Genomic DNA, 17,598 nt, shown 5'->3' with positions numbered 1-17,598 from the left:
TGACATTGACCGATAATGTGGCATTGACTGATGAGGTTTTACGATTCTGTTGGACTAAAATTCTTATGTACTGTTGATGGTGACATTGCAGCATATCAGTGGACCAAAAATCTCGTGTACGGTACATGCATAACATAGGATTATTTTCAACAAAACTGCATAACTATTCAACCCGGGTCAAACCGTGTTACTGTTCATCCGCGTGGTCAAACCGCGTACTGTTGACTGATGACGTGGTGCAATCCTGAGCGTCCAAACTATTTTTAATCCGATGGCCATGATTTACTTCATGTATCTATAAAAAGGGGGCCTCCCCCCTAATTTGATATCACTGAATCCATTTTTGGGATCCATTTTCTGTAATTCCTTCTCCATTTTGTATTTTCTACGTATTTTAATAAATTTCCATTTTGTCCATAGTTCAATTATGAGTGGCTAATTTTCTTTCAAGCTTGGGTTGAAGGTGAAGTCTCAACATGTGTCATGAGCTTTATTTGGTAAATTTACTTTCTCTTCCCCTCTAATTTTTGTGGATGTTTTGACTTCTTGTCGACAAATAATACTAATCTTGTCTAGTACCGCCTTGGTTTCACCGGCCCCCTAGTACAAGGTTATTATTATTTGGCACGATAAGCCCTTAGCACCATATTGATTAGAGTGTGGTTCATGAGGTGTGAATTCCCCCCTCATGATTTAATTGGCATTAATAAGGATTATTTAGCCCATGATGCATGTTGATACGGATCCAGATACCCAAATACGTCATCTCAATAGATTTCTCTTCAATTTATTCTCGCCATTTCAATTCCAATTTTAGAATTTATTCTCGCCATTTCAATTTCAATTTTAAGATAATCTAAGTCACTTTCACCACAAATCCAACCACCCTCATACAAAATTAATTCTACAAATAATTAAAATCCACCTCCTCGTGGGATCGACACTAGTCTCCATTAATCTATTCTACAATAGATTCGTGCACTTGCGAATTCAATAAAATTTGCACAACAATTATATAGCTTCTACGGGGATGTTAGTGGGGAGAGCGTGCAAGTTTTCACAGAGGCGCCTCCGGGGATTAGTAAGTTCAGCCGACCGTACAGACCGTCGTATGTTTTTGACAGTCCTTATATGATTCCTCCATTTAGGCGAGGGAAGAACGTCTGACGTTTACCTCCACCACAAATCATGGCCCATGCAATTGACACGAGTACGAGTCTGGATATAAATCCACTAAGAGGATTGGAGGATTCTAGTCTGTATGCTGAGTTTGATCGATGGTTCGTTGGTGATATGACAGTGGATCAGAGAGTCCAGCACCCGCGGTCATTCTTTGAAATAATTTTGGGTATAGCTTCGATGGGATGGCTAAGCGATGAGGTAATTATATTTTCGAAGTTTTTTGAGTGTTGTGGATTTGTATCTGAATTTTTTCTTCTAAATCGAAATGTTTTTGTTCCTCTACAACATATTCACGAGTATTTTTGCTTGATTAGCGAGAAATAACGGCAGTATCCCAATGCCTTAATTCAATGTGTTACACATAATGACACATTTTTTTGGGTAACGTGCCAATATAACTTATAAATACCATTTCTTTTTTCTTTATTATCGCCTTTAATTTTTGTTAATTTATGCATTTCTTGGTTATCTATGTACTAGGTGTTCTTGAATCAGTTATGGAATAACGGGGATTGTACGGTCGATTCATTAGTATTTGACGACCGCTTGAATTGCTATCTTTGTGGGCGACAGCACGCTATGTCCAAATCAATGACGGATGTCAATATGGTATGTATTTTATTGCATTTCACATCCATAATGAAAATATACAAGTTCTCGCTTTTTCTTGGTTATTTTTCAATTTCATATATAACGAACATGATTATTTAATGATAAATTTTTATATATAGCTACTCATCCCTGTTAACTTGGACGGCGTGCATTGGGTACTAGCACGAGTAGACTTTCGTAAAAATAAAGTCTGGATTTATGACTCATTACTCACATTTCGCGACGACAAAAAATACAAGTTGAAATTCAAGCCGCTTGAAGTTATCTTCCCTCGATGGTTGGAATATGTTGGCTTCTACAACATCCGACTTGAGTTGCGGAGTGCCAACTCCTGGAAAGTTATCGCAGTTAAGAGCGTGCCACAACAAGAGCCCGGAACTGGCGATTGTGGTATTTTTTTTTTATTGATGTTTATGATGTATTTAATGTTCGGGCTTAGATTAGAGTTTAACGCTAGTTATGTCGAGTACTTTAGAAAGAAGATTGCAATTGACATATTTAATGACGATATTGTATTGTAAACCTTTGTAGTAATTCGAATGTTGAAACTTGAATTTTTATTCTAATTTGTGCACTTAAGTTTATATAATTTTAATGCTCACATTTTAATATTAAAAATAAAATAAAATTTCATGATATAAGTGTACAATACACAAATAAACAATAACAGTTTTAACCAACGAATCGTTGAAACAATACAACTAACTTCGAGTCAACGCAATGAGATTTTTACATCGCTTACAATTATGCCCCAGTTCATGACACCGCCCGCATCTAATTGTCCGCCGGTTAACGTCCTCGCCAGCCGAAGGTATTCTGAGCTCTTTACGATGGCCAGGTGGTGGTGCCTCAACTGGTGGGTATACTTGCATCTCCTGAATTTCATTTGGAATTTCCCAATCAGCCACGTCGCCAACTGGCTCCACTGGTTGTGCATAAGCCATCGCCAACGATTCTGTACTGTAAAAGTCCGAACAAAGGTTAATAAAATCCACTCAGACAATTAGACACGCCGCAATTGCATAAGCACATACAAGCTAATCAACCTGAAACACTCTGTAGGAGCAAGTTTTCTTTTGCAAGTCAACCAAACCTTCCTTAATCCCACCACCTACAACTTGAAATTGATGCAGAGACACTAGCCGAATTATCATTCTTTCAGCTATAGTTCTCCTCTCAGTGACTATTTCACCAGCCCATATTGTTAGCCGAGTACTCATTGATTCAACCACAATTTTTCTATCATAAAACCATTGCTGCAATGTTTTCCTAAAGTAATCAACAAGATGAGTAACAAGAAATTTTCGCGGTTCCCTCATGAAAGAATTAACACTCTCCGCGATGTTGGTGGTAAGTATGCTGTACCTCCTACCTTCAAACTAAGACCTTGCCTAATTACACGTACTGATATTATTTTCTAAGTAATCAGCCGCACCCGAGTGGATCATCCACAACCCTTCAAGTTATTTTTTAAATTCCTCGTGGCCATATGCTTTTGCTGCATTAATAAAGGCAGGCTCAAATTCATCCCAAAGAGCTTTGGACATCCTAAACCGTGACTTAATGTTACCTTTCACATGGTAAAAACAAACGCCATGAGTTGCATTGTGAATTACTTTAAGAACGACTCTCCTTATGACAGTGCATCGATCAGAGATAATTATCAACTCAGGTCTACTGCCAATCACTCTGTGTAACTTCATCATAAACCATTCCCAAGCATCATTATTTTCTGAATCCATGACCCCAATGGCCAATAACAGATACAATTGATTGTTACCATCAAGACATGTTGCTACGAACATGCTTCCATGATATAGCCCCTTGGAATGAGTACTTTCTACAGCAATGACAGGCCAAATGTACTGTATAAAACCCTTGATGGAGATCCAAGTGCTATAAAATAATACAAGAAATTACCATCTCCATCCCGCTCGAGGTGAGTGACTGTACCCTCATTCGCTTGAGTTAGTACGTGAAAGTATTTAGGGAGCAAGTTGTATGACTTTGCAGGGTTGCCTCGAACTATTTCAAGACTAACTTCTCTCGCCCGATATGCTTGCTGGTATGTTAACTGAACACCGTATTCCTGTTGCATATATGCTCTTATGTCATTCGGAATATAAATTCTCTTGTCTTGAATATATTTATCTGCGATAATATGACCGACAACCCAGCTCCTTACTTGATGACGTCTATCAACTAATACCTCATTGTGACAAGTGTGTACATTGTCAATTCTCCGCACCACCCAAGGAACATTTTGCTCGTTCGAACTTCTAGTTGCTCGAATACGCCATTTACATGATTCTGAACAATAGTAAGCCTCGAACCGTGTCGTTGTAGACCATGCAATCTTGAAATCAAACTTATCCCTAAAGACAACCTTGCGTAGTTGTAATATAAACTCATTCTTCTCAACAAATAGTTTACCCACACTAATATCATCTGAGTCACAACTGTTGAGAAAACTTGGAGCAACCATGTTCGAAGGTAAAATTGGAGCAAGACTTGTGAGGGGGTCAATCCTTCTTCTCGATCGAACCATAGGAGGAATATGTCCATTGCCTCTGTTATTCACAGGAGTATTGTCTTCACACTCATCCTCATACTGAAACGACGGAATATTCGAAGGACCGACTCCTCCATCATCACCATCATTATTGAAATGAGTGCCCCTCATACTATTAGAAAGTTCTGCACAAACATTATCCCCTTCTGTCTCATCATGAAGATCATCATTGTCTCGGAAATCATTGTTGTGATACGAAGAATACCGTTGCTCCAACGACGTCGTTATTGGAAATACCGTTGCTCCAACATCCTGTAACGTAATACCGTTGTCATCAATGTTGTCATAATTGTCGTGGATTGGGGAGTAATATTGCTGCAACGACATTGTCCTTGGCAACACCTCTTCTTCATTATCGGGGCCAGACATATTTGCTCTAAATGAAGTTTCTGTATCGACATGTGGCTCAATATCTTCGCTCGGAACTCGAGGTGATGTAGTAACAAATATAGGAATGCATCCAAAATGGGCTACATTGGATGCCATATGCAACACAACCCTCACCATTTCATCATCAAATATATCCATGGGCAGTGCACATATACGATATAATGTGTTACTAGACCTCAAAGTTGTCTTCATTGTGATACTATATTTATTATGATTTATTTGTAACACCTCGTATACTCTTGCAAAAAACTGATCGAACAGACAATTTTTCCCAACCAAAAAAGCTCTATTTTTACTATTCACATACTCCATACGGCCATCCTCTAACGTCTCCTACCAACCATCATAACACAATTCAAGTACAACTGAATCCATTAAGCCTGAAATTATAAAAATAAATAAATTATTTGAGCACTATCAAATTAATAGTCAGTTGCAATGAATCTGTCTCTCTTGGTGCATATGCCTTTTGGTGCGACAGGCAGCCTGTCGCCAGATTCACCCATGACTCCGAGTTCACTGAAACTCTCGAGCAAGTTTAAAAAATAACTCATACCACTAAGTGATGCCGATTAGTGTTGGATCCGAATAGATTATGATCGGATTTCACTTTTATTGTTCACCGTCGGCGTTTATCGTTGCCTTTTGCTGTCCCCGGTGATGATTCAAGAGTGGAAATCTGCTTTTGGTTTGACGAAAGGGGAGAAAGAAAGTTGCTTTTGGTTTGTAAACAAGGGTAATTTGGGGAGAAAAGCGTGTGTTTGGCTAATGTTGATAGAAAAAAATTTAGAGAGTTAATTGTGAAAATAGTAAAAGTTTTATGATTATTTTTGTAAATTTCCCAATGATTCCTCATCTTCATATTCTCACACATCAACAACTAAGGTTGTACATTCATACTTCTTAAATATTCCAGCTATTTGGCTCATCACTGTCAATTTGTTCCTCATCTTTTTTCTCTACTCTAGCGTCCTGCATTATTATTTCAAAACCTCTTTTATATAAGTACGCCATGCTATAATATTAACTAAAGAAAGAAAGGGACAATAAAACTAAATAAAATTAGTCCAAACACTTGACATATTCAAAACAAAAAAGAATTTAAAGTAGATTTAAAGGAAACAAGCGCTAACTTATTTAGTGCAACTAAAGAAGAGATGTACAATATATCCAATCACCAAAGGCAAAAACATCCTGAAACTCAATAAATTTTCACAAGCATGATATAGTGGTATTATATAAATAAGTTACACAAGCAAGGCAATCCCTTCAGTTACCCAAAAGAAATGATATCTTTATAAAACAACAGTCTTGGCAACAAAAAATCCTACCTCGTTTTTAATTCTCTATTTTTTCAGTCATCATTTTTAATAAACCATATGAAACTATCCTTCAAATTATTATCAAATTAAGACAACCACAGTCCAGCAATTCTCATAAAACTTATCCTTAAAAGAGAAGCAAAATAACTAAATAGATTAACGGCAAAAGAAAATAATTTCATTTAGCATTATGCATCAATCATAAGTTCCATTTAAGAGACAAAAAGAAAAATAATCATACCATGTTAGGCACTTGCTGGAAGCTTGATTGAGAGATAATAAAATTCATTTTCTCTTCCATCATTTTCATTTGCTCTTTTACTTTTCTAAGCTCACTTAATTCCTCTTCCATTTTTTCAACTTTTAATTCCAATTCTCGCCTTGGTATAATTAAAATTTATTTTATCTTCTTTAATTAAAAAAAAAACTCTGCTTAAACCATATAATATAAGAAATAAGCAAGCAAAAAGAAAAAGAAGAATAAAACTCACACTGGAAATCGTGCTAAGAAGATCTGCATTTGACGAAGAAAGATGCTACATTTCTCTCGGGGTTTCTGGAATTTAATTTGTTTTTTTATCATAAAGCAAGCAAAAGAAAGAAGCCGTGTCTTTCCTTTTTGTTGGTGTAAATGTCTTTCGTTTTTGCTTTTAACTACCAAGGGATGCTTTTTATCTTTTCCAACAAATGTTTCCCCGGGTAATAAAAAAAAATATATATATATATAATTTATACTTGCAAAAACTTATTTCCGAAGGAATACGGATTCGTCGCTTCTAAATTTGGCGCTTTCAACTCCTGTGCTAAATTATTCACTCCTACCAAGTGATTTTATGCTCTTTAGCAATTAATTATTTTCCCTCGGTATTATTAGGTGGATTTTTTTATTTTTACCTACAAACGATTAACATCTCTCGGAAATACATTTTTTTCCTAGAGAATTTTAGTTCCCTCGGAAATAAATGATGGGAAATACCCAATTTTGTTGTAGTGTATTTCATATTTGAGCTAGGTAGATTTCTCATCAAAATCTAGTGAGCAAAGATTTTTAAGTTGTGGTCGGTAGACTTTTAGGTTGTGCTATAAGCGTATGCACGTAAAATTTCAAGAGACTTGGATGATAAGATATATATTTTAAGTGTAATAAATTTAAGGTAGGACTATTTGTGTTCTAAAAATTACTATAACCACTCTAATTTTAATAAAAATATGTATTATAAAGATACCCATCATGTGAATTACTATCAAGTACAATTTATTATAAGTCAATACTATATAATTACTTTGAGCACCCATATAGAACACTCATTATTCAATTTATAATTTCATACCTTAAACTCTAAAATTTTTATTTCCAACATCTTAATTAATATTTAAATGAATAACGCGGAAATTAATGTTGAGAAAAAATTTGACTTTAGTACTTTTTATTTTAAAAATAAAATAAAACAAAAACATTGTATAAAAATTTTGTTTTTTTGGGACTTGGCCATTCTTCTTCATCTTCTTAATCTCTTCGTCGTCTTCTTCTCTTCCCTCTCTTTATTATTATTATTTTTTTGTTTGCAATATTTATGAAATATTTTTTATTATTATATTCTTATTGCAAATTATTTTGGGTTTAAAATTCAATATTGACCATAAATAAATAAAAAAATTAGTAACTAAAATTATGTTAAATAATTTATTTGTAACTTGATTTAATTATATTATTGTGGCTATCTGTTAAATCTCTTAAAAATAATATGCTGAATAGTTTTATTAGTGTTTTATGTAAATAAAGTTAAGTAACTTACATAATAGTAAAGATATTTTTGGAAATTTAAAGAGTGTATAAAGTAAAACTTAATTTTTTTTGGGTGGGGTTATTTGAACCTACTAACCTATGCACTAAACCCACTTTGAAAATAATTTTTTTAATTAAAATACCCTTAAATTAAATTACAATTATGGATATTAAAATATAATAGAAAAGAAATAAAATTTTTACTTTTTAAACTCATCTTTACATTCAACATAATTTTATTAAATCCAAATCATATTTTCGTTAAACCCTAATCAAATAGAGGCCTGAATTACAAGTGGCAATCTTTTACTTTCAATTATTTTCCTACGGTTTGCTGCGCTTTCAAATGGAGCTCATCATTGATCGTTGAGTCCTTTGCTCTGATTATAATAGTACTCCTTTTATTTATTGAAAGATTCAAATATCATTAATCAAAAGCAGATTTGATTTTAATTAACGGGTTAAATTTCTTTTCTTTTTAATTTGGCTAATTAACGGAGTTGAATCAAGCTAAGCTGCATCGCCATTCTCCAATGATAGCTTAACCTAGCCACTAGCCCCTGTGCATGGTTGATTCTCAATTATCTGATTATCATCACAAGCTGAAGTGACACCTAGGTTGACGATTTCATTTTAATTACATTACCGTCTCCATCGCTGTTAAAATAAATAAATAAATAAATAATTCAATGATTGTTTATAAATGAATTTAATGAGTTTAGGGAATAAAAATACTATTATTATAAAAATTGAGTTAAAAACTGGTAAATTGAGTATTCAAGTGGGTTTATGGAGTAAAATTTTGACATTTAAAAATTTAATAATGAGTTTATTTAATAAAAAAGTGTAATGATTAGTTTGTTGGGTTTAAATAGTCCCACCTTTTTTTATTATTAAGCTATGAGTGTGTAAAGTAATATGGTGCTCAAATTAATATTTAGAGTGCAAATATCCCCACCATAACATTTAAATAAATAAGATCTAGATTCCTTGAAAAATAATATTGAGAAAACAGCGTCGTTTTCGTGACTATTTTATCATCATTTTTTTATTATCGTTGTTCAAGTTCTTTTGACATATTTAATCCAAATGTATCCAGCAAAAAGCTTTTAGTTCTGGTAAAGTTTTTTTCTTTTCCTTTTTGGGGATATATTAGTTCTGGTAAAGTTGATTAGGTTAATTTGAAGAACCTATAATTTGGATTGCTAGAAGTACATAAAAGTAAACCCTTCTTGAACATTCAAGATCGCTTGATTAAGTCATATCTAGACCATAAATTCAGTAACGCTTCAGTAAAAAGACATGCGTGTATATATATATATGAATAACTTCAGCTTCATACTGATTAGATTCTTAATTACTTGTAAGTTCTAATTAAATCGATGTCCAACCATTATCCAATTTTGACCGCTCAAGATATTTTTAGCACATTATGTCCTAAGCATATAATTTCAATTCCATAACACAACACATATTACATTTTGACCATTGTGATACAGAAATTTCATGCCCCAACAACTAATTGTTGTAAGAATACTCCAACCAAACTGTTGAGCTGTCGGTTAAGGTGGGAAAAGATGGTGAGGCCACCAACACCAAACACTACATAGTCAATGTGCAGCTCACCTGAAAAAACTTCACATAATAAGTAACACAAATTTCTTTCTCTGCTTCTTTTCTTGTAGCACTTCCAAATTCCCATTTGCCTAAAGAAAAATGCAAAGCAAAAATACATCAAGTCAAGCCAATGCCTAAAAAATTCTCCAAAGTGTATAAGCCCATGCATGCCACATTTCAATTATTTGCCCTTGCTTACTTTAACTTGTGCACTAACACACAGTTTGGTGAGTTAGCTGATCTCCTAGTTCTCATTCAACTTATCTCACATATTCTATTTTTCTCACTTTTCATTCACTTTCTGGTCTCTACAACTTTCCCATGATGGAGTTGCCAGTCAGGGCACCGGTTTCCGGTAGCCGGAAAGCCTTATGCAGATTAGAAACTAAAAATTTGTCCTACAAGTTATGCAGTAAATTTGATGAGTTCAATTGGGTTTATTGTGGTGTGACTTCAAAGAAAGATCCTAAGTTCATTTTGAAGGACGTCAGTTGTGAAGCTAGGCCTGGCGAGATTACTGCAATTGCTGGTCCTAGTGGAGCAGGAAAAACAACATTGCTAGAGATTCTTGCAGGGAAGATATCATCGCGAAAAGTTTCAGGTAAACTGCTAGTAAATGACAGGCCTATGGATGCTGAACATTTTCGAAGAATATCGGGATATGTCACTCAAGATGATGCACTGTTTCCATTGCTTACGGTTGAAGAAACATTAATGTGCAGTGCCCTTCTAAGGCTAACTGCAGGCAGGCGAAAACAGGCTGCCAGTAGAGTTAGAGGGCTATTGAAAGAGCTTGGCCTGGATCATGTTGCAAGCTCAAGAATTGGTGGAGGATCATCAAATTGTGGCATTTCAGGTGGCGAAAGGCGAAGAGCTTCTATTGGAGTTGATTTAGTTCATGATCCTGCTGTTGTTCTGATTGATGAACCAACTTCAGGTTTGGATTCAGCTTCAGCTCTGCATGTTGTTACATTGCTAAAATCAATGGTGGTCAATCAAGGTAAAACAATTATTTTAACCATCCACCAACCTGGTTTTCGAATCCTCGAGCTGTTTGATCGGCTTGTTTTGCTTTCAAATGGGTTTGTTGTTCATAACGGAACACTAAATCATCTTGAAGAGAGGCTCAAGTCTGCTGGCCACTGCATTCCTCGCCATGTCAATGTGCTAGAATTTGCCATTGATGTCATAGAAAGCTTTGTTATACAAACTTCTGAAACTCTCAAGACAGCAAATGATAAAGACGATCTTAAACTGAGGGTCGCATACTCCAATAATTTTGAAGAAAAGCGAAAGCTTCTTTCCTATCCCAACTCTCATGTCCAGGAGGTCTTAATACTGGGACAAAGATTTTGTTACAATATATTCAGGACAAATCAGCTTTTTGCCACAAGAGTTATACAAGCCTTGGTGGCTGGATTTGTGCTTGGAACCATATACTTGAAGGTTGGCAATGATACAGGACAGGTTGCTCTGCAGACCCGAATTGGATTCTTTGCTTTCAGCCTCACATTCTTGTTATCTTCCACAACAGAAGGCCTGCCAATTTTCTTGCAAGAGAGAAGAATTCTAATGAGGGAGACTTCAAGAGGGGCTTATAGAGCTTCTTCTTATGTTTTATCAAACACCCTCATCTTCATTCCTTTTCTTTTGATGGTTGGTCTTCTCTTCACCACTCCAGTTTACTGGCTGATTGGCTTGAGAAGACAAGTTGATGGGTTCCTCTTCTTTTCTCTGGTGGTTTGGATGGTGCTTCTGATGTCCAATTCTTTTGTTGCATGTTTCAGTGCTCTGGTGCCGAACTTCATCATGGGAACATCAGTGATCTCGGGGCTGATGGGTTCATTCTTTCTCTTTTCTGGCTACTTCATATCGAAGGACAAAATTCCTGATTACTGGATTTTCATGCATTATTTGAGTATGTTTAAGTACCCATTTGAGTGTTTTCTGATAAATGAGTATGGAGGAGAACAAGGGAAAACAAGATGCTTAGAATTTGAGGAAGGAGAATGCAGTTTATATGGAAACGGGTTCTTAAAGCAGCAAGATCTCAGAGAGTCACAGAAATGGAGCAACTTAGCCGTTATGTTGAGTTTCATCATCGGCTATAGAGTGCTTTGCTTTTTCATCTTGTGGTGCAGATGTTACAGAGCTAGAAAGTAGATGACATTTTACAGCAAAGAGACATGATTATGTTTCCTCTTTTTTTCTTTTTCGCTTATTCTTTTACTCAAAAATTTCAATGATAATCAAACCAATGTATGATCTTTGAATAGATTCATTGATATGAGAAATTGTAGCTTAACTCTTTCTTGAAATAAATGGAAGCTTGCTTGCCCAGACATTTGCATACCTGAACCCATTTTCTTCAGATTTTCCCAACATTCTTTGAACTGTTTCATAGACGTCACCTATTGCATTTTGTACTCTAACCTGATCAAAATTTCCGCAAATTTATTGATCTGAAGTGTTGATAACATTATTGAAATCATAACAGTGCTACTAAGTGATCACAGCTTAGTTCAACAGCTTTCCCAGAACTTGCTTCCTTGTTCCATATATTTTTGAATCATAAGAAAGGAAAAAGGATTAACTTGAAAGGAGAACCGAACTACTGAGAGAATACTATAGAATGAGAACAAACTGTCATAAACAAACATGAATTTCCACTGATGTTGGTATTCACTTAATTACTGGGAGGTGTGAGTTGAGTAAAGGAAAGAGCGGAAACTTCAGTCTAGCCAGAAGAAGAAAAATAAAAGAATCAAAGAGATCGATTGCCTACTAGATTACAGAAATTATACATCAAAGTAAGTAGCACACATTCGAGAAATGAAGTCTCCCTTGGTTAGCACTAATATGCACTTAAATGCTTTTGAAAGCAATTGTTATTTTGATTTTTTTCACAGAAAAAAAGAAAAGAATAATACTCAACATGCTGACCCTAAAATCTAAAAGAAAATTTACTAGACCTAATTGCTTCGGTCGAATATGGAATTGAAGGTCATGGTAGCATAAGAGGTAGTCATATTTCCTGAAGAGAAAGATGAATGATCAAGCTTGCTTGAGTCTCCAGATACAGCAGAAGCCTTGTCTTTCTCACCCTTGTCAACTCTCAGGCCCAACAAGTCAGAAAGAAGACCAGGTTTGGATATTTCCTCTTTGTTTACATCTATCTCACCTATTAGCATATTGACAAGAGTCGACATGGATGGTCGGCGTTTCGGCATATCTTGGGTGCAGAGCAGAGCAATCTTCAGATATCTGTGAGCCTCTTCAACACTATAATCTCCATTCAATGAGGCATCTACCAACTCCACCAGCTTCCCCCTTTCATACAGTTTCCATGCCTATGTACCACAAATCTTCTTAAGAATGTTTCCCAAGATGAGTAAATGACTCTTAAAGGCCATTAAAGTTTAGTATCACAAATCAAATATCATTTGATAAAAATGCTTAAATGCATACCATTTCTAGAAGATATTGTTCTTCGTAAGGTAACCGCCTGTTTGTGTTACACCTCCCACTAACAATTTCCAGCAGCAGAACACCAAAGCTGTATATATCCGCTTTCCTTGTTAATTGACCTCGTATAGCATACTCAGGTGCCAGATAACCTCTACAGAAACAAAGTAAAGGCGTCCAATAAATAGGTGAGTTCAAAGGAAATTTTTAATATTATGAAATTATCATATTCAGAAGAAATCCAAATCTGAGACCACCAACTTGGGGCTTGGCAGTCCATACAGCACTTGTTTGCAGCATATTAGAATTCATTGCAATTAGATTAGAACAACTCCAACAGCATAACAAGTATCTATAATAGGTTTTACACCAGGTCTAAGATATATTACAATACTGCTAGGGACAATAGAGTAATTATCAATTTTGTGAAGGTTCTGCTAATTCAATCTGATTGACCGTATAGTTTTTAGAACCATAAATCAATAATGTGGAAATGTCCACCAATCAACTCATGACTGTCAAACCAAATTAAACACCAGTCGAAAAACTTGATATGAGATTGAATCAAACTGCATTTTCTACAATCAATTTTAGCAACAATCTAGAGTTCCTTTAGAGAGTTGGACAAATAACTGAAGAGACTTATTTATAAGTTGACAAACTTACTCTGTTCCAGCAACACGTGTACTGATGTGAGTAAGGTTAGCTGGAAAAAGCTTTGCAAGACCAAAATCTGAAATTTTGGGTGTGAGATCTTTATCAAGGAGTATATTGCTTGCTTTGATATCTCTATGAACTATGTGTGGTTGAACCTCCTCATGAAGGAAAGCAAGCCCCTTAGCAACACCAATGCAGATATTACGACGTGTTTGCCAATTGAATTGAATACTGCTGTGACCTCTACCTAGAAGTGTTTGTGCAAGACTGTTGTTCTCAAGATAGCCGTAGACCAAAATCCTGTGGTCCCCTTCCACACAACAACCATATAACTCAACCAGGTTTTCATGCTTTATATCTTTGATAACATTTATTTCTGTCAAGAACTCCCGCACCCCTTGCCTTGAGTCAGCTGACAGAACCTTTATAGCAGCCAGAGTGCCATCTTTCAACGTTCCCTGTTAATTAACTAGAGTTTCTAAAGGGAGCCGATTGTTGGAAGTTGAAAATAAATGGACAATTCATTTATTTATGAAGTTAATCTTCAAAACATTTGGAGAATATCACAAAGTATGCAATCACCTTGTAGACTGAACCAAAACCTCCTTGTCCTATTTTATTGGCCGGACTGAAATTTTCAGTTGCAACTCGCAAGTCTTTGTAACCATAGAGGTTAGTATCTTGAATTTCTGAAACATCTGTATTGACATAAATATGTTAGAAGCTTTTAGATACACATAAAGCAAATAGAAAAAGCAGTTCTGAGAATTTGAAAACAATGCATATCTTTGTTATTCGGTCATGCTCCAAAAAAGTGTAAAAATGCAACATTTGTTTGTATTTCACAATAATTAGTCCTTACAGATAATAATGCTTTCTTTCAGTTAAGTGCTAGTTTAAGTGCTTAAGTATCATCAAAGTCGACTATTAGTCAACCTAGGAAAATCCACAAAGCGAACCAAGTTTATATCAGGCCCTAGCCTAATGCTTCTACTCCATTACTCATGAGAATCTCCTTGACTTAATACCTTCATTAACTTCTACTCTGTGAGTAGCCGAGGAAGCTCTCTTCCTTCTGAAAAATAAATGGAAACAAGTCATGAGGAGTTGCTTTCTGTGAGCCAATGCTTCAACCCAAATAAATGCTCTGCCCTGTACAAACCATAAATCAAAGACTACTTCATCATTTGACCAATAAGAGTATATTCACCAAAAAACAATGCCAGTGTCATCAATAGTTTAATACCATCCACATCTGCTAGTTTCTCCGTTAAAAGGAGAAAAGAAAAGAAGAAGAAAGAAAGCAAACATAAAATTTATGCGCATAACCACAAACTACTTGACATGTGTATCCCATATACATCCATGCTTAAGTCTTAACAAGAGGAAAACTGTTCAATTCTATTTTGGTTTTACAATTTCCAGAGTCTGTCTAGGCAGGCTCAGATAAGCAGTTCGCCTTTATTACTATTAAATTTATACTGGAATTTATATATGAACTTCATTGTTTGACCAGCTTCTAAATCAGATCGAGTAAAGAAATAAATACAAAAACATATATATCGAAAGGGGAAGAAAAATGTTTAGTAATTTATAATGAAAAAATCAGAGGAAAGTTTTATAATTACTCAACTCAGAAAACAAGAAGCAACCAGCCTCTAATCACACAGTTCCCAAATTAATTCTGAAAAAGAACAAGTTACAGAAGGATTCCATACAGATTATAAAGAAACATTGATGATGATGATTATTATTATTATTTAAAAGAATTAATTCTTATATGGGATTACCATTAAACTTGCACTTAATATGATCAAACTACCAAAACAACTAATTCTTCACACTCACAACAAATAACCCAAAAAATAAAAAAAATAAAAAAAAAAGCACACACACACAAAACTCAATTAAACGAAACACATAACACATAAGAAAGTATATGACCCAGAATTCAGTTAGAACTTTCTTGCCAACCAAACAAAACGCAGTAAGTAGGAAAAAGCAGAGACTCTCCTCACCTTAGGTGGTGCAACAAAAGGGCAGATGTAAGATAGAAGAGAAAGGGAGATGGTTGAAGTTTGTGATATTGGCTGCAATAATAGAGTTGGAAATTTACAATTGCTGTTCTTTTAAGTGCCGAGTTGAAATGTCAAAAGTCTTTCTTTTAAATCACATCAGTTTCGTCTGCTGGCAACTGTGATGCCCTCCGCGGTTTGGCCAACTTGTCTTCGCATTTTGTCGTATTTTTCTTATGTTTTTAAATAAATATGACAACGAAACCCAAGTCTTGGCTGTCGAAAATATCAAAATAGTCACGTTTGGGCGCTGCCAGTAGTTTTCTTATCTACTCTATAAAATTATTTTATAAGTTATAAAATTTATTATTTAACCGATGACATAAATATTAAAATTTAAGTACAACCCAAATGTTGGAATCGCTATTGGTTTATTATCATTGGAAAAAAAGGATTTTCACCTATAGGTTTTGATGCATTAGTTTATTCTGTTCTTATTATATAAATTATATCTCATTTCATCCATATTTTTTAAAACAATAGCTCAAAATACCCTTTCGTTAATTTATCGTTAGTTTATAGTATAATTTATTAAGGATAAAATAGAATTTTCAATTACGGAGATGCAAACTATTTTAAAATAAAATTCTCAAACATAAGTAAATCTTCTGTATAAATTTAAAATTTAAGGATAAATTAATGAATAAACAATAATAGTACTAAATAATATGTAAAATATATATTTAAGATAAAATAGGAAAAAACATAAATTTCAAATGCACTAAAGTGATTTTTTAGCTTATTTTTGAATTTAATATAATTAAGATAAATAAATAAATAATCAATTAATGCTATTATTTTATCAAAAGTAAACATAGACTTCTTTATTTTCCTAAAACAATGCACACTAAAGACATAAACACAAGTTTAATATAGTACATGTTAAAATACATTGTATTACAATATGTGTTTTTTTATCTTTTAGTTTATCACTTACTTTAATTTGGTTATTGATCCTTGATAATAATAATAATAATAATTTTATTGTGTTATCCTTAAAATTTTAAATTTAATAAACATACAAGTGCGCGTGCGCACACACACATATATTGTATATTCTTTAGTGTTATTTTTTTCATTATGTTATCCTTAAATTTAAGTTAGATGTTATTTAATTGCTCTGGAAATTTTTATTTTAAAATGATCTGAATCCATTTAATTGAAAATTCTATATTATTCTCAATGAGTTATAAAGTAAATTAACTATAAATTCACAAGAAGCATTTGAAATTATCATCTATGGATGAAATGAATTATTATTTAAGAAATAAAGATGAAATTGACTCTCGCATGCTTTTTTCCTTATTATTTTTTCTTGGACCACGCAAAACCTTTTTGTGCTTAGAAATATTACACAGTTGTGCCAAAAAAATAGTGTACGGAAAAAAATTATGTGGTGTTATTCACAAAACTACATGGATATCGTTATCCTCCTTGCATTTTTATTCAAAAAATTTTATGTCAAAATGGGATTTATAATGTTAATTATTTTATAAATTTTTCTCCTTATATCAAAACTTCGCAATCCCAGTTGTTGTATATAAAATTCATCCATTCCTCTTAAAATAATTAATAATAATCAAAATATTTTTTTATATTATATATATTTTGCTGTTTAATGTTGTCGTTACCAGGACACATTATTAGGTTTGTATAATATTGGATGACACTAATAATATTACTATATTAATTAAAGTAATATGCTGGTTTATTATGATTATGTTGGGCTTCAGTAGGATTTAATTGTATTATTAGACTTTGATATGTTGGTTTAATTGTATATTTAAGTGGGTTTCAATTATATTGGATTTTATTTGAATTGTATACGATGTTAAAAAAATTAAACTAATAGTTAAAGTAAAGAAAAAACATTTATTTATAAATTAAATTAACAAATATAAGATTTTACATTATAAATAG

At 33.9% G+C, this 17,598-nt stretch overlaps 2 protein-coding genes across 2 annotated transcripts; one reads left to right on the top strand and one right to left on the bottom strand.

Annotated features, from left to right (window-relative positions):
- The first annotated feature begins 9,446 nt into the window (after positions 1 to 9,446).
- Positions 9,447 to 11,644, top strand: LOC102615058 (ABC transporter G family member 10). Its single transcript, XM_006485764.4, has one exon. It carries the CDS (start codon positions 9,803 to 9,805, stop codon positions 11,642 to 11,644), a length of 1,842 nt encoding a protein of 613 aa, XP_006485827.3. The 5' UTR covers positions 9,447 to 9,802.
- Positions 11,645 to 12,237: 593 nt separating this feature from the next.
- Positions 12,238 to 15,792, bottom strand: LOC102613879 (cold-responsive protein kinase 1-like). The gene is made up of 6 exons (XM_006485597.4): positions 15,622 to 15,792; positions 14,632 to 14,755; positions 14,186 to 14,301; positions 13,613 to 14,061; positions 12,950 to 13,100; positions 12,238 to 12,831 (listed from the first exon to the last, which is right to left on the bottom strand). The coding sequence occupies exons 2-6, from the start codon at positions 14,702 to 14,704 to the stop codon at positions 12,454 to 12,456; spliced, it is 1,167 nt and encodes a 388-aa protein (XP_006485660.1). The 5' UTR covers positions 14,705 to 14,755; positions 15,622 to 15,792; the 3' UTR covers positions 12,238 to 12,453.
- Between the last annotated feature and the right edge of the window lie 1,806 nt (positions 15,793 to 17,598).

The sequence above is a fragment of the Citrus sinensis genome, chromosome 1 (genome assembly GCF_022201045.2).
Source record: "Citrus sinensis cultivar Valencia sweet orange chromosome 1, DVS_A1.0, whole genome shotgun sequence".
NCBI classification, from domain to species: Eukaryota; Viridiplantae; Streptophyta; class Magnoliopsida; order Sapindales; family Rutaceae; genus Citrus; species Citrus sinensis.
The sequence above is the reverse complement of the archived record's forward strand: the minus strand, read 5'-3'. Positions and strand labels throughout refer to the sequence as shown.

Coding starts and splice junctions, on each gene's coding strand:
- LOC102615058 (XM_006485764.4), top strand. CDS start 9,803: ATGATGGAGTTGCCAGTCAGGGCACCGGTTTCCGGTAGCCGGAAAGCC.
- LOC102613879 (XM_006485597.4), bottom strand. CDS start 14,704: ATGACTTGTTTCCATTTATTTTTCAGAAGGAAGAGAGCTTCCTCGGCT. Junction 14,062..14,185: donor GTTTTGGTTCAGTCTACAAG/GTGATTGCATAC, acceptor GTTAATTAACAG/GGAACGTTGAAAGATGGCAC. Junction 13,101..13,612: donor ACACGTGTTGCTGGAACAGA/GTAAGTTTGTCA, acceptor TTGTTTCTGTAG/AGGTTATCTGGCACCTGAGT.